The sequence below is a fragment of the Dasypus novemcinctus genome, chromosome 7, assembly GCF_030445035.2.
Source record: "Dasypus novemcinctus isolate mDasNov1 chromosome 7, mDasNov1.1.hap2, whole genome shotgun sequence".
NCBI lineage: Eukaryota > Metazoa > Chordata > Mammalia > Cingulata > Dasypodidae > Dasypus > Dasypus novemcinctus.
The window spans coordinates 97,864,942-97,886,204 of record NC_080679.1 but is presented as its reverse complement, the minus strand read 5'-3'; the positions used below and the strand labels follow the sequence as shown (position 1 = coordinate 97,886,204).

Below are 21,263 nucleotides of genomic sequence, written 5' to 3'. Positions count from 1 at the left end.
AGATCAAGAGACAAGAAAAGACAGAACCGACCCTACCTCGCTTGCTATTTTGGTTGCATATTTGACATGTAATAAAGCTGGTGTGACCTCCAAGCCCGTTAGGTTTCTGCCTTTAATGGACTCTTCATAATCTTTCCTATATTCTTTCTAATGTGAGCAGGAAAGAAAGATAAGTTAAAAAGAATCTTTATTACAATTTATTTTCAATCCTAGAAAGAAATAACAATTACAACCTTTTCTATTATGGTTTTTTGAACATAGTTCTGCCAACGCTCACACATTTGAAACACATTGTAGCAGTTTGATATTATTGATGAATTCCAAAAAGAAATACTGGATGATGTTTGTAAACTGATCTTTTCCGCCGGGCATATTAGATTATATTGGATTCAGAGGTTTACTTGATTAATTAATTATGTAAAACTCTGTAGGACATGGCAAAGGACAGAGTTAGGGGGTTTTTGATGTTGGAGTTTGACGTTGAAGCCTTAAGCTGGAATCCCAGGAAGAGAGGAACCCCGAACCCACAGAGAAGCAAGACCCTGGAAGGGAGGAACCCAGGAAGCCTGAACCATGGTAGATCTTGGCAGCCATCTTGCTCCAACACATGAAAATAGACTTTGGTGAGGGAAGTAACTTATGCTTTATGGCCTGGTGTCCATAAGATTCTACCCCAAATAAACACCCTTTATAAAAATCAACCAATTTCTGGTATTTTGCATCAGCATCCCTTTGGCTGACTAATACACATGTTTAATTGTTACGGAAATGCTATCTCTAAAGCAAAGGGCCCCAAGGAAACTCAGATGTTGAGAAAATTTGTGGGATGCCTCATTCCTTCTAATGGTGTGACTGGGGCTGGCCCTCTGTGAAAGTGGAAGGATGGACATGCCATCAGGACTCTGACTCTACTGTCTTTGCTCCTGAAATCGTCTTCCATTTTTCTTAAAGAGATGACAAATTTATAATTAGAAGTGCCTCGTGGGAGAGGGGTGAGGGAAGCACAGAAAGGGGCGCCTCTGGGCACCAAATACAAAACTTGGCTATTTAAAAAGATAATCATGACCTATATTTATATATATTTTAATCACAGAATAGACTTGGTGGAAAATGAGGCATAGAGAGATACTGTGGCTTTGCCCACTGTTGCAATAAAGGCCATGGTTTCCCTCATCTCCTTCCAAATCCTGGCCTAGGCTCTCAGAGATGTTGGTTAGAGATGTTGGAATTCCTTTTATCTAACTTTATTTTGATAGAATTTTTGATTTACAGAAACACACTGTAAGAATAGTACAAGGAACACCCATATTTACCGATGGTTTGAAACTATTCTGAACTTTCATTATTCTGGTCTGTTATACACCAGAAAGCTCCACAACTACTTCTTTTAAATACCCTTTATAGTTGGAGATATGCCACATAGGGGAGGGGCAAAAAGAAATTCAAAATAGGACTTTTGCCCAGTGAAACCTGCAAATAAGATTGCATTCTTTTCCATTCTTGCTTAAACATAAAAAGTGCCTCTGCTTACAATTCTAAAACAGGAAATATGACACCTTAACTTTTTTTTTTTAATTTAATTTTCTGGGGTCTCGATAAACATCTTGATCACTAACACTATTTTTTTTTTTGGCTTGGGGCATTTTACTAAGGGAAGGACATTCCAAAGTCAATGGTGTGGCTGGATCAAGGAGCCTTTTTATTCACCAAAGAAAAATTCAAATTATATCCAAAAGAATTTGTTTCAATTCTAGGATAGTTTGCTCTCTTCTGATTCTTGTTCAAATAAAATATGGTAACTGCCTACTGATTACAGCATTTTTGATAACTGTGCCATAGGATTTATGAGATTGAAGAGATTTGAGTGATGGCATTCTTAAAGGACCCACATCCACCAACTGTGGATACTAAAGCCTGGATGTATTTACAGGCAGTGCTCATCATCCGCCTGCTGATCTGTTTGTTGTGCGCTGTGATTTCATAGGACTTACCCCACTCTGCATTTGCTGAGACTCCTTGGCGGTGATGTATGTTGGAGTTTCAAAGTCCAACATGGGCTTTCCTCGCTCCTTTTCATACTTTTCTTTATATTTCACCTAGGGATGAAAAGCCTTGTTAGAAATCTCTCCTCTGGTCAACTCCTAGATGGAGACCTGTTTAGGGCTAGTACTTTTTAATTGATAGATTTTGTCCAATTAGATAGCATTTCATCAACACTCGAACAGTTTCCATGTATTTCAGATCCAGTACCTCTTTGCTGTTGCCTGGGGAGAAAACATTACTGTCTGCAAGACACAGTGAGGACTCGTGTTCAATTAAAGAGACAAACCACTGCTGCAAAATCAGCTGAGAGAAGTGTTGATGTGAGGAAAACCTGGAGAAGAATGCCCCTCAGTAAGGCTGGTCAAGGTTTGCTATGTATAGATGAGAACTTTTTAACAACAGCATTAGACAGTATTTCTGATAAAAAATAAATCTCTGGCTTTTCTTTCATAAGAACCTTTATCAAAAACCTGGGATCTTGGTTTAATATATAACAAATACAACTTTATTTCCTAAATAACTCTCTAGGGATCATAACTGATCATATTTAAAGCAGCCAGTATAAAATGGAATAAAATGAAAGCTAGTTTACATATTGATTGACTTACTAATGAACCCCACATTTTTAAAGACCCCAAGACTCTTTCACAAATATAATCTCCCTACCCTCCTAACACGTGATTGGGAATGGGGAGAGCCATATAAATATTCTTATTTTACAAAGGAGAAGTTGAAAGACAGGCAAAGACCCTTCTGAAATTCACACAGTATCATAATGACAATGCTTAATTGCAGCTCTCTTGGCTGTAACAAGAGATTAGAAAAGTGGCACACACTGCTTTGCAGATGACATGAGGACAATTCTAGTAATCTCACTCTCTTAGTTAATGCTCAACTAGGGACCTAAATAATGCTGACTTTTGTAATCTAGAAGATATGTGATAACAAGCTCTTGCTATGGGCTCTTTCCTCAAAGAATCTTCTATTATTTTAGAAATTTAGCGATTTAAATACCCAGAGACAGGTCACTGGTATATCTGATGACATCACTTCTTTGACTGAAATCCTCCTAAGTCTCCCTATCGCTCATTGTAGTGTTTCCAAGCCTGAGACTGTGGGGTACAGACCCGTGGGCATTTCATGGTTACTGCCAGGGGCTCATCCCTCTTGTAACATAATCCCAAAGCTTGCAGTCCCTGTCAGTAACCTGAGTAACGCATACCAATTATATATACACACCATTTCTCCAATATATGTAGATGCTGTTATAATTTTTAACATATTAAGCACAGTTTTACAGCATTTGGGTATCAAACAATGGCTACTAAAATTATAACTACTATGCTGGAAGATCCATGCAGTTTTTGACATTGTAGATGAATATGCAGTGGGGAAAAAAGTTGGTCTTGATCAACTTACTATACTCTGTAATTCTGTAGCCTCTTTTAGATGAAGCTGTTCCAGATTATCAGGTATTGTGTGGTAGTGGCCTTTACTCTTCTCATAGTTCTTCTTGTATTGGTACTGAGGGGAACGTGGCAAAAAAGGCACATTGGTGGAAATGATGTTGAGCATTCCTATTTTCCCCCTTTAGATTAGACATTTACATAGCAGCATTGTCAAGACCAAACTAAAATTAGCAAACACTAAATGGGCGGGCAGGGTGTTAAAAAAAACTGTTAAAGTACTGTTAAAAGTACTGGTAACACAGAAGAAGTAAACCATTTTATGTTATATGACTTGAATATACAAAGTAAGTTTTAAAAGTGAAAGAAATGATTCCAAACATTAATTCTATTTCCTTAAAAGAAGGAAAGGCATTTGTTAATTGGGAAAAAAAGTTTGAATATATATTTGTAATGCAACATTTTTACATCCTGAGAGGTGTTACAGTCAGTGGAGAATTGGTAGATTAATGGTGCAATTTGGAAGAAAAGAGTCAAACAAGAGAAAAGCTTTCTAATAAGTCTAGAGTATCAGTAGCAGAGGAGATGAAAGTGAGTTCAAAGAAGGAATTTAGTTGCAAATGGATGAAACAGGCTGTTTCTGAAGCAAATGATTGAACTTACTGAGCTGGCAAGCTGACTTGTATTCAGGACATGATTCATTATCAGAGATTCTTTCATGTCAGTCACAGGTTTGTGAAGTTTCTTTAGGTCAGCCTTATATTTAACCTGCATATTAAGAAAAAAAAATAAAGGAAGCGGGGGAAGAATTCACATAAATAGGAAATGGGAAAAGAGCACTAATGGAAACCATAGCAATATATCCCATCCTGAGACAAATGGTGGAGCTAGCAATGCAAACCTTACCTCACTGGCAAGATTATTAGCATCTTTCATGATTTTGTAGAGCTGGCTGTCTTTTGGATTGAATTTTGGTGTCTTGCCCTTTTCCTTGTTGAAATTTTCTCGGTACTTAACCTAACCACAAATGAAAACATTAAAATTATTCCTGAACATCAATCAGTTTGGGGACTGAAGAATGGCAGAAATATAAATGTCAAAGAATATGTGTTGGTGACCATATAATTTATTCTCCAGACGGGAATACTTTTAAGAGTAAAAGCTTTAATAACGTATGTTGTATGTGACAAAAGGCAATCAAGATCTAGGGATACCGTATTTGCCTGGCTCATTTTTATATTACCCAGAGATATGCAAGGTTAGCACTCCCTAACCCTTTCTAACTAGCAAAGCCAAAGACTATCTAGGTCAACTGTGAGGAATTTAAAGAGGGGTTAAAAATCAATGATCAAGATGCATTGGAATTCGGAGAATTTAATGTTATTTTAAAATAGCACTTTGGCTGTATCATTTTAATTTTTTAAACTTGACAAAAATGATATAACTTCTGAATAAAAAATGAAAGTTTGGGGGATGGCCTTAGTATGATGTCAGAATAGGAGTAGGAAAGAAGTGAGATACTTTAGAACATCAAGAAAATATAAGATTAAATATACTTTTAGGATGCATCAAAGTAAGGATATGCAAAGGACTAAATAACGTATGAAACACAGAAAAGCAAAGTACACCCGATACTGCAAATCACACTGGGGAAGAAGAGATGCAAAGACCCATCTTGGATGAGAATAAAATCCACTTCTTTCAGAAGTGTGCTAAAAGTCTGCTTTCTTTCTTCTAGAAAATAACTTTTCTGAAAAAAGATTTATTTGAAGAACAGCAAATCCATTGGTTGATTGCCTGAGAGGCAATCCACGTATCAGCAAGTGGCAGCACCAGGCTCAGATATTGGGCCGAATATGGATGCAGAGTAGGAAGATGGTTTTGAATTAATTATTCTTTCAAAATTTAATTGTATTTAAAGGTCTAACATCCAACTGTTCAGTTCCTTTTCAGAGAAATGAGCTGTGTGTCGTGCTTCCAAAGACTGAAGAACAGGCTCAAGAATGAGAAAATATCTTGCTTTTAAGACTATAAAATAAATGATCGAAAAAGTATAAGTGAAAGCATTTTAAATAATTTGTTCTGTTGACTCATAGTATACCTGAACTGAGACACTGCATTACATAACAAATGTAATAAACATCTATAATGATCTATCTATAGGAGAAGCAAATTTTCTTTGTGTGGTTGGAGATGTCCTTAATTTTTTTTTTTAGGATTTATTCTTTTATTTATTACCCTCTCTACCCACCCCACCCCCCCAGGTATTTTTGTGCTTGCTGTTTTCTCTCTCTGCCCATTCTCTATGTGCTCTCTATGTCTGTTTGTCTTCTCTTTAGGAAGCACTGGGAGCCAAACATGGGAGTCCCATGTTGGACAGAGGTGGTCAATCACCTGAGCCACCTCTGCTCCTGCTTTGTTGTGTCTCTCATTGTGTTTCCTCTTTGTGTCTCCTTGTTGCATCAGCTCACCATGCTAGCTTGCTGTCTTGCTCATCTTCTCCAGGAGGCACCGGGAACAGAACCCAGGACCTCCCATGTGGTAGGCAGGAGCTCAATTACTTGAGCCACATCCGCTTTCCTCAATTTGTTTTCATTTCATCCTTTTTAAATTAATTAATTAATTAATTTAATTCCCCCCTTCCCCCAGTTGTCTGTTCTCTGTGTCTATTTGCTGCGACTTGTTTCTTTGTCCGCTTCTGTTGTCGTCAGCGGCACGGGAAGTGTGGGCGGCGCCATTCCTGGGCAGGCTGCACTTTTCTTTCACGCTGGGTGGCTCTCCTTACGGGTGCACTCCTAGCGCGTGAGGCTCCCCTACGCGGGGGACACCCCTGCGTGGCGCGGTACTCCTTGCGCGCATGAGCGCTGCGCATTGGCCAGCTCCATACGGGTCAAGGAGGCCCGGGGTTTGAACAGTGGACCTCCCATGTGGTAGACGCATGCCCTAACCACTGGGCCAAGTCTGTTTCCCTCATTTCATCCTTTAATTTGATTAGTGTCAGCAACCTAAAGTATATTGGGATGTCTTGTCCATTTTCTTATTCCAAGTGGGATGTTCTAGAGGAAAATTTTCATGCAGGAAAAAGAGAGGTGTGTGCAAAATTATACCTTTTCACAAATTTCCATGACATTCTACACATTCCAATACAAAATCCACAGAAAAGAGCGCAATTTGGTCAGTCGCCTGTCAAAGGCCAAGATCATAAACAAGAAAATGAGAAAGACAGAGATATCTGCCTGCTAGTGTCTATTTTACATCAGTGATGAGTATATCAGTTCTCCTAAGATGTCTCATCACAGGCGTGTCATAAGATCCAGCACCATGCCCTCTCCTGTGGCCTTTGAGCTATTGTCTTGTATGTAGCAGGACAAAGTCAGGGTGGGGAGACCTCACTCACAGCTCAAGCCCCCTTGGGCCGGGAGCCACATAATGAAAATGCCTAAGCTGTGATCCTGATCCTGATGCAAGCCCTTCACAGGACGTGAATGCAGGAAGGTGAGCTCATAAAAAGGATCTGGTTAGATTCCATTCTCCACACCACAGGATTTACTTATGATTAGAAATATGAGCCTCTAGGTTTTCAAAGATGGTGAAGATTTTTCAAATTTTCAACAAACCCATTTCTTTGTTCTTAATTTGATAATATAACCTTGAAAAATTAAAATCATTATAAATTTTTATATTAATAAGGCCTTGTTTCATTTCATTACTCTTAGAGATTCTACCACGTTTGTGTTGGTGATTTCATATCTTATGCTCAAGTGTTTATACAATTCATTAATTTATAATAAAAATGCTATGTAGGGTTTAGTTTGTTTTTGAGGTACCAAGGCTGGGGCATGGAGGAAGTGCTCAGCCACCGAGCCACATCATCTCCCCTCAGTTGTTTTTTTTTCATTTGTTTGTTTGTTTTTAGGAGGCACAGGGGACCTGGGAACTTCCACGTGGAAAGCAGATGCTCAACCACTTGAGCTACATCCATTTCCCTATATAAGGTTTTTAAAGGGAAGAACTTTTCTAAAAATATCATATTTACTTATGGTCAGTCATCTGAACCTTTTGTTTCTAAAGACTTCCAAAATTGTTTTGCGATTCTATCATTGGCATTACTACTTTGTCTTCTCCCATCTTTGGTTTTGCTGAAAGTCAGTACATACAACAACAAACATACCCTGAAAAAATACTTGAGAAGAGACAATGAAGGAAAAGAAGGTTAGATCTCTAATTTGGAGGAGAAATAAGATTATCTTGAGCTTGAACCCTAGGGGACCAAAATGCATCCCTCTGAGAGATCTGGTGTGGCTCATGGAGTCCGTGAGCTAAAGTTGAAAACCTGTGACAACACAGGGATAGTCTACATAACAAGGGAAAATAATGTGGCAAACAGTTTGGAAAAACATTTGCAAATCTACTTCTCAATAACGTGAAACCTGCAAGAATGAGGCATTCCCCCTCAGCACCTGCGCACACTTTATCAAGCATCTATCATACCATAGTGTAATTATTTATCCACAGACATGCAGTCTGAGGACATCTGCTCACCCCCAGTTCCTTATCCAGGCAATGAATATGTAAACTGAATGAAAGAATAAATGTGACTGCATATGGTTGGGTTCTGGACGTTAGACTTTCATGGTTCTTGCACCTTAACAAGTATCACATGGTTGACTCAAGTACGAATCAGACTCTTGGGATATAATTTTCATTGCCTAGGGAGAAGTTCCAATGAGATCACGCAAACCGATAGTCTTGAAGACTGTTAAGCATATAGACACCTAGTCACTAACCCATAAATGAAAAAGTACAGAATCAGAATTGCTTAGGTTAGAGGGAAACACTTTTCAGGATATTACTTTTCAAAGCCTTGAGTGCTATCAAAGACCCAGTATCTCTTTGGTTGCTAATATTGTCCTTCCATTCTGGGAATCACTTCTTCCTATAAGGTTTTTTATGTCTCCTCACATTAGAGCAGTTGCTTGTCCATCTGCATTACCTGGCTGCTCAGCTTGGCTGCCTTCTTGGCCATTTCAATGTCTGGGCGACCAAGCATGCTTAGCCCATGGCTGCCTTCCTTGCGGTGCTTAGCTCTGTACTCCACCTGAACAAAGAAAACCAAACAATGAGCAACACATTCTAGGTGATGGCAGCCTTGTGCTGTTTGTTGGCAGTGGTCTTCAGGAAACAGGGACATTTCAGCCACACTCTTACCTCACTGGCCTGCTTGGCAGCCTGTGTGGCCTTCTTGATATCCGGCCGATCCGCCACTGTGGTATAATGCAGGTTCTCTTTGGCATCTTTTTTGTAAGCAACCTTTATTGGGGGAAGATGTTTACTCATTTGAGAGATACACAACTTTCCAAAAGTCCTCATTAAATGCAAGCAAACTTTTTGTTTAAAACCAAACCAGACCAAATTCCCACTACTGTATTTTTTGAACTACCAGAGGATGTGAGGGTGACGTTCTGGAACAAGCCATAGCATGTACCAGTTTGGGTTCCATTGCCTCAAGTGGGCTCTAAGAGTGTGGAGAGGGGACACTTACATTACTCTGCTTCTTGGCCACTTCCATGGCATGTTTCACCTCTGGTGGCTCCAGCATGATGGAGTAGTCGGATTTTCCTTTCTCTTTGACGAACTTCTTTTTGTAATTTGTCTAAAGAGAACAAGAATTATTTATGTGAGTAGAGAAAGGTGGGAATAAAATTGATTTACCTGAAGAACTGTGAGAAGATCTTCCCAGAAAATCCATGAGTCCCCATTTTGGTGTCAGTTTGGGACTCAGATCTCTGACCCTTGTTCTAATTAGATCTTCCCTGCCACCTCTATCCTAAAACCCAAGGATAGAACTATTCAGCAATCTTTGGGGGAACTGACCACAAGCAAAATAAGATTTTTTTTCTCACCATTCTTAACTTTTTTTTTTTAGACAGAACCATAAAAGTACTCATAAAATATAATATCATGATTACTCCAGGATTATTGCTAAGAATATAGTGGGAAGAGATTACAGAAGTACAAAAGAGTTGAGGTGATTTTACTTCTCTAAAATTGTTTAGTAGCTTAATGGTAGTAGAGGTCACTCCTAATCAGCACAGCTTCTACCACTATTAGCACTAGGCCAGTAGCTTCTTACATCCTTAGATAACATTCTGTGGCAAAATCCACATTTGTCTTAATTTCTATACATCCACATCTTAGCAGCTCTCTAAATCTTATTGCTCCCATATTTTAAGTTGGAATGTGAAAAAGTATTTGGTTATTTTTTTAACTAGAGCTCAAGATTCATATGTAAGTATCGATGGTAAGAGCAGCAACAGAAAGGAACGCGTTTGTAAGCAGAAGGGCTGCCTGCAGCCGTCGTCTTTCACTGACTCTGAGGTAAAGTGGCATTGTTGCTGCAGAGTCCTGTGGCCGGTCACTTACATCACTGACATTCTTGGTCACTTCCTTGACGTGAACAGTGTCCCGGGTCTCTGGCAGTGTTGTGTACGACCCCTGGGCCAAATGCTTCTTGACATAGTCCTTGTACTTGTTCTGAGGGAATTCATAGAGAGCTTGTTAACAAGCCTGCCTGGGGCACTGGCCCAAGAGGGAAGCAGAGCATGTGGCTGCTGGAGGGTTACCTCGGACACCAGATGGCTGACAGCCTTTGCCAGAAGGATCTGAGGCGTGTCAGGCACAGCATGGCAGGATCCTCTTTCCTTGACATGTTTCTCTTTGTATTTCAGCTGCAGGGGTCAAAACAAAACACCACACTTCTTCAGCTCCTCTAAGTATCCTACACATGTTTATGAAGACTCTAAATCACTATATCTAGCTGGGAGGACAGCGTCTTTGACACACTTTGAACATTGAAACTCAATAAAAGATTTGACGCTTGGCACTCTCAGGAAATACCCAAGTGGCATTTATACTTATCTCTTGCAAGTTGAGGCTTGAACAGCAATCAAAATAGATCTTATGGTGGATCTTTATATACCTTTAAGTGCAAAAGATTTTCAAACTTGTCATTTGGCCCTTTCTCAAATCCAGGGAGGCATTAGTCCATCTTTACTGATAAGGAAACTGCTGCATTGGAAGAGTATGATCCCACAGAAAATGAACGGTGGGTTTTGATATAGAATATAGGCAGACCTTCAGGTTCCTAATTCTTGCCGTGTGAATTACCTTGTGGTATAGCATAAACCAAGGAAGAGCACATGGATTGAAAAGCTTTTGCACTGCAGCCACCCTGCTCTGCAATTCAGCACCTGCACCTAAGCCCCTGCAGAAGCGGCCCTCCCCGGTCCTTTCCTGGGTATCCCTGGGACTGTGGTGCAAAGGATGGCTCTGAGCAAGGTTAGGTGCCATGGAAGGGCTTGGATACTTACGTCACTTTCTATCAAAGAATTCCTGAGTGCCAGCACCATATCTTTATCGTCAGTGACAGAAAGCTTGCAGCCCCTGAGGAACTCTCGGTCCAGTTTATATTCAAACTGTAACAAGAAAGTGAGAGGAGGGTGGGAAAGGGTCCCAGGCACAGGAGGAGGGTGGGAATGAATTAAACCCGTAGCAGCAAGACCACCTCTTAAGGGTGGTGTGAGGTCTTGCCACCAGAATGACGGAGGGGCTTCCTGGTCCCCCACTGTGTACTGGGCTCTTCTTTCCTAGCCCAATTGCTACAGCCAAGCCCTCCCAGCAGCCCTCCCCTGTGGGTGCTCCTCAGCCTCAGTCAGGACTCTGAGCTATGTGGGTCTCCGCTTAGCAGTGGGAGGACTGGCTCTGGCCAGACCTGCTTTCTGAGCTTGTCTTCCACTCCTTAAAACCCTCGTATTCTTGGATTATAGGTGAGGTGGGGTTTATGTCTACCGTGGTATCTAATATGAATCCTTCAATTTAGAAGTTTCTCAGGTGTTTTGTGCAGTTACAGTCATCTTTGTCTCTCCTGTCTTACATCACTTTGCTGCAGGGACGACTTGGCTGCCTGGATGAAGTCTGGCCGGTCAGGGGTCCACCTCCAGTGGGCTTTGTGAGCTTCATACTGCTTCTTATAGTCCAGCTGTTTTTAACGAGATAAAAATAAATCGCTTAATTCAATAAGCTGAATTCATGAAAAAACACACACTCAGCAGAGAGGGACTCATCTTGCATTTTAATACACCACGAATCATAGTTCTTAATGCAAAAAGAGTCCAGTTTAATTTTCTCTATAATTTATACAGCTGGTTAGCCACTCCAGTGGTCATCTAGTGGGACGGATAGAGAGAGGCTAAATGTTTTAAAGGCCTCCAGGTGAAATGATTTTACTATCTCTCTAACTCTGCCAGCCTAGCATAATCATCTTCACTGTTTGAAGCTTTTCATGGGTCCCAGAAAATATCATGTTCTTAAAGCTAACCCATTCGTGTGGTTTGGATTCAGTTGGGGAGCTTTGATTAGATTACTTCAGTGAGGCAGGACCCAGGGTGGGTCTTGGTCCTCTTGCTGGAGTCCTTTATAAACAGAGGTCTGAAAGCGAGACACAGAAAAAAGTGGCAGAAACAGAGGAACCCCAGGAGGCTGAGAGAGAGGTCCCAGAGGCTTGAATCAGTGGAGCACAAAGGCAAAGAAAGAGACCTCCAAGAGGCTGGAAGAGGGGAGGCCCAGAGGAGATGGGAGAGACATGCCATGTGACTGATCACCCACAGCTGAGCTTGGGGAGAAAGTAAGCCTGGAGGAGAAGGCAGAGACCCAGACTGGAGAGCTGCCATTTTGTCTTGCCACCTGGCAGGGGTCCAGGATTGCCAGCAGCTGACCTTTACTGAGACAGCATCTCTGATGATGCCTTCATTTGGACATTTTCAAAGCCACAGAACTGTAAGCTTGTACCCTAATAAATTCCCAGATAAAAGTCAACCCATTTCTGGTATACTCTTCCCAGTAGCTTTTAGCAAACTAAAATAAACATCAAGTTCTTACAATTTCTAACTAAATTAAGGTTTTCAAAAAAAATTTATCATTCATGTAGTACTTATTTTATGTCAGGCATTTTTCTGAGAGCTTTATAAATCTTAACACATTTAATTTTTATAACAACCCAATGAAATAGGCAGTTGAGAAACTGCCTAGAAGGATTAACTAAGCTGCCCAAGATGAGACAGCTAGTAAATAGTGGACCTGAGATTCAAACCCAGGACGTCTGGTTGCAGAGGTGATTGAGTACTGCTAGGCTTTCATCAGGGCTGGAGAACTGACTGTCCTCGGCCAATATAGAAGAGCTGTGTTTAGCCAGCAGAGTACATGTAATTTAAATGTCCTTGTGAAGGGCCTACTATCCCAGCACATTTCTTTCCCTGTTATTTTGCTTTCTCTTTCTTTTTTATTGAGGTATAATTTACCACAATAGAATGCACAAACTTTAAGTGCACAATTTGGTGAGCTTTTTCTATTTTGTTGTGAAAAATTTCAAACATACAAAAGAATTGCAAGGATATTATAGAAAATACTCATACAGTCACCCCCCTGGATTTTATAGTGTAACATCGTACTGAATTTGCTTTATCCCACATCTATTCCTCCACCCTTCCCTCAATCCATTCATAGGCTACCTGTAAGCTCTCTGCCAGCTCCTAAAGAAGGCATCAGTTTGCTGGCCCTAATGAATAACTTCCTCTCTGGTATTAGTAGGCAACTAGTTGGGTTATAATGGTTTCATTATTCTAGCCATTTATACATTTTAAAAAAGACAGTGTTCCTTTAAATACATTAAAAATGTTCTTGTTGAATGTTGAGGATTTAAATACCCCATGAGAAAGGAATTAATCAGTCCAGGAAATAAATGAGCAAGGTGAAGGTCTACACCAACTCCTGGCACAAAGTAACTAAGCTGTTTTCTCTTTTAGAAGAGGTAGACTCTTGAATTTGGGGCAGGAAGAGAACATGGGGGATGGGGCAATAAAAGATGCTAGATACTTTCCAAAACACAACCTTCATTTCAGAAGTAAATCTCTTTCTCCCTGACCAGACCCAAAGAGAGATGAGCTGAAACACCCATGGCATAGAGTTAGGCCACCTTCACACTTCCCCAGGCTCCCTCGGGAGAACCAACGGCAGCATTTAGAGTTCAGTGTCATTACTGACCCTCCTGGGGCCTAACTGGACTCAATCACTTGAACAAATGTGACAAGCAACCAATGTCCACAGAAACTGATAAATCTCCCATTAAACTTGGAGAAGTTTCTGGAACTTACGTTGGTGTTGACTTTGTAGGCATCCTTGGCTGCTTTAATATGAACAGCATCTGGTTCAATGGTGCAGTTCGACTTAGTTCTTTGGTAAACTTCTTTGTATTTCAACTATGGGGAGAAACACAGTGATAAGGTTAATTTTTTAGAGTAGCCTACGAAAGGTTTTTTAAGAAAACAAGAAACGACTATAGTACATAGTGGTCCTTAAGAAGGAAAAAAAATCTGTTGTGAAGAAAGGAAATAGCTATGTAGCTATGCAGAGAGTGACTTCCTGTATTAGATTTTAAAACCAGCTCCCAGGGCACACTGAATATCCTCACCTGTGGCACCGTAGGACTTAGGTGCCTTGAGCTTGTGCTGAAGGGGCAGAGGGACAGCTATCCATGCATGCTTTCCCTTCCTCAAATCAGAAAATGTTGAGTTTATCTGCCTATCCCGTATAGGAGTCTGAATCCCTGAAGGCAAAGATTATACATTGTTCCTCACCTCATTCTTAGTGTCAAACATATAAAAACTCAATAAATATTTGATGAATGCATTGATGGATGTGGTACTATTATCATTGCTAGAGCCATTTCTACCAAGTTTTGGTGTGTGTGGGTTCAGATGAGAAGGGTATGTGGGGACAGTAAGGATTAGTCTCTGCAAGCTCAGTGGAACAGATAGTTTCCTGTCCCCATCCTGGGCCTGTGGTTTCAAAAAAGCTTCACCCACTTTTATGCTTAAATTTCAGGGCCCTGGGCAAAGTCTGGACCTTCTCCCTAATTGTTGTGGAAGGAGCCTAAGTTTTCATATGGTTAAAGCTAAAGTAAAATTTTTCTAAGGGAATTATAGTAGTGTTTCCTAAACTTGCTTGATCATAAGAGTCACAGTTTTTTGGCTTACATAGATCTAGAAAATCAGTACCTTTAGAAAGGGCCTGGAAATCCATATAGTTTCTTCAATTCCCTAGGCTATTCTTGTCAGAAAAGTTTGGGTAAATGGAAGAGAAATGCTTCATTTTTCTGTAGTAATAGGGAATGGGTTGTTCCACATAAGGGACCCACTCGATAAAGGATGTTCATTAGCACCTAATGTTCATGTTTAATTTGCCAAAACTTATTATAACATTTTTCATATTTCTAAAATGTTTTATACATTTCTACCTTCCTAAACAGTGCACTGAATATACTTAACATTATTCATGGCAACTCAGAGTCGGTTGTATGAACAGGTTTATTCATCTATCAAAGAAATCTTGAGCACCAGCCACAGTCAAGATTTTGGGGTAGGAAAAAAGTTTTTCCACAGTGGCCTTTGTTATTTTTTCTGGTGTCCAGGACCTCATATAGTCATAAAGTTCTTTAAAGAATTAAATCCATTTTTTTCATCCATAATGATGATCATTTAAACCACACAGTCAAGATATATATCTGAAAATGCATTAACACAATTTTTTCCCAAATTTAGAGTATTAGAATATAACAACTAGTTTGTTACTCTTAGTCAAGATAAAGCCTATGAAGGGTAAAGGCTGTATGGCAGAGCACACTGCTTTTTCCAGAATTGATTCAACCATAGCTAGCTCCTATTTTACATGCTCTTCTGCATTGTGATCTTGCCACTCATCCATTAACAGGTGGCATTTATCTCATCACTCCTTGAATCTGTGTGGGCACTGTGACCAAAAGAATATAGCAAAAGTGACATGATGTCACTTCTAGGAGTAGCCTTTAATAGGCCTGGAAGCTTCCACTTCCTGCCTCTTGGAACACAGCCTCCATGCTGAGAGATGTCCAGGCCACATGGAGAAGACCCATGTAAGGGTTCCCACCAAGACAACAGCCAAGCTCCCAGCCAACAGCCAAGTGAGTGGGTCTTGGTGGATGTTCTGGCCCATCTGAAGCTCAGCTGTCTGCCAAAACAACCTCTCGGTTATGCCAGTCAACACACAGAACCATGAGTAAAATGAGATGATTGTTGTTTTAGGCCAATACATTTTAGATATCTGGACCAAGGTTTGTTACATCCCATTAAAAAGAGGCCAGGATAAGAGGGTCTGAAAAACCATTTAACTTACATCACTGACTTCATCTTTAACCTTACGGACGTGCAGCAACATGGGCGTGTCATGGATTGTGGTGTAGCCTCTGGGTTTAGCCTTGTTGTATTCCAACTTATAAAGTATCTGAAGGAGATTAGAAAGCAGAAAGACAAACATGCTTCTAATTTACCAGGTAGAATTGTAAATGCAAAGTTTATTTTTGAGTGAATATAAAGGAAATAGAATTCCATGAAGTCAACACGGGCTTTCAGGCTCTTTGCTGAGGTCTCTGTGTTTCTCAACTGGGGAGAGGGGTCTGCCAATTTGGTAACAATTCTCTGTTGTGAAAGCAGAATGTCCCTGGATCCCTCCCACTAAAGGGTAGGAGAGTCCCCCCAGGCATGGTGATGATCTAAAATACCCCTCCACATTTGCAAATGACCTTTGAATTTGGGAAACCACCCACGGTGTCTCAGACTTACATCACTGATCTGTTTGTTGACTTTTGTAGTACGCAGATGTTCTGGAGTGTCCACAACCGAGGTAAATTTGTCCTTGGTTTTTTCATATTTTTTCTTGTATTTGATCTAAATTGTGGAAGAGAATGAAGAGTTAACTCTAAGAAGAAGAACAGAGGGCTTTAAGGAATCTAATTTTCCTCTTGAGTTACACAGCAAACAATAGGATAATTACGTAAGTCAAGAAGTAGAAGATGGCGTTGTGGTAGCTTTCTCTTTAAATCTTAGTGGGAAATGTTTGCTATAGGTCTGCATTTGATAGCAATAGTATAATGCAGTGAGTAAATAATCAAAGAAACAAAGACAACTTCTAATAGGTTTTTCATATATGGAAACTGAGGCCAAGAAAGGTTGAGAAACTGAGCCTAGGGCACATATACAGTGACCTTCAGAACCAGGCTTGATCCTTGTTCTTTGGAGGGACAAAATGGTTTCACTTACAACATACTGCATCAAATATGTATGATACCTTAATAGCTATTTCTCCATATTAAAGATGAAAAGATGTAAAATCAAAGAACGCATATATACTATTTGAGGTAATCATTTCTTAAAATTCAATTTTGTAATTTCTAGGTCAGAATTTTTTTCCATGCACAGAAGCTGTTTCAAGCAGTACAGATATAATGAGTGCAATGAAATTTCATGCATATGATTTGATGGCTGTATTAGGACAAATGGAAAAGTTCAGGCAAGCAGACTGTTCACAGGGAGACCTCATCTGCCTCATTTCACATTGTTGATTTGATGGCAAACTAAAGTGATAAAACAAGGTGCTAATACACTATATTAACAACATTTTTGCATGTGGGAACAATGGTATTTTGTTAATATGGTATCTAGTAGTTAACCAATTCTCACTGTCTGGTGCTGTTACAAATTTACATTTCATTATGTGGTGGAGAGGTGGTGGTGTGTGCTTCAACTGGCTTCGTTGGAAGGCAAAGTTAGTGATGTGCTTAACAAGTGTGTTTGGGAATAGAATGCTGAGACATTCCCTTTCATACCTTAGAGAATTCAGCAAATTCAAGAGTAGTCATGAATACGTACAATATTCAAATATCTACCCTGAAATACTGATCTCTCCCAAAGGGTACAGTTACAGTGATAAAAGAACAATGGAAAAATGAGATGAAAACATTAAATATTCAGACCTTTTAAATGTTATTGAATCTACTTTACATCCTCAATCTCTAAGGAACCTATGTCTTTGGGGCAAATACTGAAAAAATATAAATTAATGTTATATCATACCAATTTGGAAACAGCATTTGAAAAAGCCTCAGCTAATTCTAGCAGGAGTTCCAAAGTGTTGCCGAGCAGTCAGCCGCCTCTGTAAGGACTATGGCTGCAGCATCATCACACTTGGCCCCATCCAGAGTTCATTGACAAGGAATGAATATTTATGCAGCTTTATCATATGAAACCAGCATGGGGCAGGGAAAGGAAATCAATGAAAGCATAGATGTGAATGTACCCAAAGGCTTCTAAGCTTCCTTCTTCACATCACATCAGACATTACCTGGCTCCACATGTGTGTATTGTAGAGGGCAGTCAACATATCTGGACGCAGAATTTCATTACATCCTTGTTTCAGAAGCATCTTGGCACTAGATTTATATTTTTTCTGTTCATGCAGAGAGCAGTGAAGCACAAAAAGACTTATGAAGACAGGAAAGAACATGGCTCTATAGCCCAGTCACCTCTGAGTGAAGAGATGTAGGCATACACACTTTATGTACTCACAGATATGTATGGGTGAAGACACCAAATACGTTATAATACCGACCAGAATACTGCAATACTTGTGGTGGACCATCCATAGTCCTTGTAAATGTGAGATGACAGAGCTGTCTAACTTATGTTCATGCCAGAAGTGCTTTATAAAAAGACATAATTGGAATAGTAAAATAAAGGAAGGGGTTCCGTCTTCTTCCCTTCCATTAATTTGTTTGTTTATGCTTTTGCAACTTAAAATAGAATTTGGCATGGGGACACAGCAGTTGACAAAGAGGCCCTCCAGAAGAGCAAGGGGTGGCAGGACTCAGCCTTTCTTCTCATCTTCACCCCAATACCAGTGAGGACACAGAGCATGAACTGGCACACTCAAATAGCTCGTGAGCTTTTTGGGTGGCTAGACAGAAACTTTGAAACAGAACGGTCCAATATCATAGGCAGAACCTATGACATCCTTGCAGCAGACGGGACAACATCTCATGAGAAAACTGGAGGACAGCCTGCCTGGGCCGCCCAGCGTGCCCCTCACAGTACCTGACTGATCTGGTCGCCTGCGGTCTTAGCCAGCAGATGTCTAGGCTCATCGACCACCAGTTGGTATTTATCTTTCCGCTGCTCATAATCAGCTCTGTATTTTTTCTGCTCAAACATATCAAATTATAGCAAGAGTACAACTTCAAGAGTATACAGAAATGTCCCAAGTTAAACACTACAGAGAGCCAAAAACATGTCATTTCTAGAGATGGGCTCCTGAAGCAGTCAGGGTGATAAAAAAAAAGAGGGTGGCAAAAAGAGTCAAGAGAATGATAATCACGTGGAGAAGGCCAGGGCTTGGGATACAGCTGCTTTATGACATTGAAATTGGAGTACATTGTGCCTAAACACTCTCCATCTTTACATATGATGTCGCTAGCGGTGGTTAGATTTTATGGCAACTTAAATCATATTTAACATAAGGTACCGATATGCTACAGGTTTACTCTCTAAGGCTATGAAAATCAAAAAGCATAACTGATGCTAAAACATTCATAGACAAATTGTAGGAGTCATCTAACACTAGTTAATTTATTTGATTAGAAAAGAAATCTGAAAATCCTTTGAGAAACAGAAAAATAGAAACAAAATACATTGAGACTGCCCTCCTTTGAGAAACAGAAAAATAGAAACAAAATACATTGAGACTGCCCTCCTATGAAGCTACTGACAGTGATTCTTCAGAGTCATCCAGCCTGGAAGTCTAATAAAAATGAACTAAATCAAATTAATAAACAAGAACAACAAAAAAGTCATACATTGGAGGAAATATACCATTGGCTACATTTTCATTTTTTGGTACTTTTTACTAGTTTTCTAACATTGATGTTTGAACTTATATAAATCCCTGGAAATCTGAAAACGGGAAATTAAACGTAAAACCACTCAAACATAAGTAAATTTATAGCTTTCTTATTTCAGTGATCTTGAACTAAATTAACCTAAATTTTCTTAAAGATGGTTCCGGGAAAGATTGGGTAGAATATAAAGGAAATTTTTTGGTGGCAAATGGATACTTCTCTGCACTAATGTGTGTGAGAGTAACAGCAGCAATAAATAAGAATATGTGAATCATAACTATTTCTTAGGGATGGCAACCATTGCCATTTTCATGCCTTGGTAAGATATTAAATTGACCTTAAACTTGTAATTCTCCCAATTCTACATAATAGTATGTTTAAGGGAGTTCAGCTGATAATCAGCAAGATCCTTTACCTCCTTGGTCTCATGCCTGACTGGACCATATTCCCCTAAACAGAAGGCTATGGGTGTGGGCTCTCTTAGCACTCTGGAAGGTCCTTTCCCTTGTTATTATTCATGATTTTGTCAGAACCCATTGGATGGTGACATTATAGAGTCTTTCCAAATCTTTATTTTAAAACATTGCTTAGAACGACTTTGCTGTCATTTTATGCATTTTTATTTAATTAAATAATTCTACAGACGTCTTAAGGGAACTGAATAGACTTAATTAGTTCAGGTCATACTTACCTCATTCATCAACTGAGTTGCATACTTGAAATGCCTATTGATTGGACAGTCGGCGACATACTTGAAATCTGATTTTGTCCTTTCAAATACCTCTTTATACTTATACTAGAGAAAATAGAAAGTGGTTATTTTATAGCAGGTTGTGATTATCTCAAGAACGAGACATGCCATTTATTTTACCATATAATTGTGTTAATTGCTTTATTCATAGAGCTAATTAAGTATTTACTAGGTCTTTACTAAGCTCTTACTTGTCTCCCACGGTAATGAAAGGTAGACCACCTGGATGTCTTGAAAACTAGTACCAAAATACAATACTAGAAAACACATTGAATGGATGTCAAACGGATCTATTTTCCATACTGGGCAAAAATTCCAATTAATTTGTTCTTTGTTCCTATGTATTATAATGATTCTTTTAAAACCATGAAGATATTTATCATATGCACTTGCTGGAAGCTTTTAGTCCATTAATTTGAATATAGTTTTCCAGTAATTTATCAGATAATCATAATGTTTTAGAATAGGAGTCAGTTATTATGACCCACAGGCAAACCACACCCAGTGCCTATTTTTAAATGACCCAATGAGATAAGAATGGTTTTTACATTTTAAGGGTTATAAAAAAACAAAGAATATGTAACAGATCAAAAGTGGACCATAAAATCTAAAATATTTGCTATCTAGCTTTTTTTAAATTAGAGAAGTTGTGGGTTTATAGAGCAATCATGCATAAAATACAGGATTCCCATATTCCACCCTATTAGCAACATTTTGCTTTGGTGTGGAACATTTGTTACAACTGATGAAAGCACATTTTAATAATTGTACTATTACCTATAGTCCATTATTGAACTTATGGTTCACTGTTTCTGTGGTGTAGTATTATCCAGCCTTTTAAGAAAGTTTGCTGACTCTACTTTAGAGCTCAAAGGAAGCTAATCTGATGCTTTATTTTGTAAATAGGAAAATGATGCCCATATAAATTAAGTGATTTGCCCCAAATCATATATCAAGTTTGTGGATCCAAATAACCACACTTTATATTCACTACCGTATCAGCTCTAACAGGGTAAATCACTCTGAGACTTATTAACAGTGAAGGAATTCTGGAAGAGCTATGAGGAGGAGTTATACTGAGATGCCCTTTCACCAAATTCAAATAAGTGGCCATAGTCAATGAGGTCAGTACTAAATAAATTCCGAAGGAGAGTGAACAACTGAATATTTACTCTATCCGTAGATCTAGAAGCAATGGCAGGGAGGGAAATATGAAAGGCTATTTTCTTTCTGTGGGTATAGGTAT

At 39.4% G+C, this 21,263-nt stretch overlaps 1 protein-coding gene across 10 annotated transcripts in view; it reads right to left on the bottom strand.

The window, feature by feature from the left end:
- NEB (nebulin) overlaps window positions 1-21,263 on the bottom strand; it is a 220,411-nt gene that overhangs the window by 23,883 nt on the left and 175,265 nt on the right. For 9 of the 10 annotated variants that reach the window (XM_058300921.1, XM_058300925.2, XM_058300923.1 and 6 more), the window contains exons 140-156: window positions 19,958-20,062; window positions 17,718-17,822; window positions 16,160-16,264; window positions 15,714-15,821; window positions 13,658-13,762; window positions 11,383-11,487; window positions 10,820-10,924; window positions 10,073-10,177; window positions 9,873-9,983; window positions 8,992-9,102; window positions 8,658-8,759; window positions 8,443-8,547; window positions 4,356-4,466; window positions 4,113-4,217; window positions 3,463-3,567; window positions 1,992-2,096; window positions 37-147 (exon numbers count right to left, since the gene is read on the bottom strand). In XM_058300921.1, the coding sequence (XP_058156904.1) occupies window positions 37-147; window positions 1,992-2,096; window positions 3,463-3,567; window positions 4,113-4,217; window positions 4,356-4,466; window positions 8,443-8,547; window positions 8,658-8,759; window positions 8,992-9,102; window positions 9,873-9,983; window positions 10,073-10,177; window positions 10,820-10,924; window positions 11,383-11,487; window positions 13,658-13,762; window positions 15,714-15,821; window positions 16,160-16,264; window positions 17,718-17,822; window positions 19,958-20,062 (1,809 nt within the window). Of the gene's footprint in view, window positions 1-36; window positions 148-1,991; window positions 2,097-3,462; window positions 3,568-4,112; window positions 4,218-4,355; window positions 4,467-8,442; window positions 8,548-8,657; window positions 8,760-8,991; window positions 9,103-9,872; window positions 9,984-10,072; window positions 10,178-10,819; window positions 10,925-11,382; window positions 11,488-13,657; window positions 13,763-15,713; window positions 15,822-16,159; window positions 16,265-17,717; window positions 17,823-18,466; window positions 18,572-19,957; window positions 20,063-21,263 lie in introns of all 10 variants that reach the window. The other variant, XM_058300922.1, reaches the window with a different exon arrangement.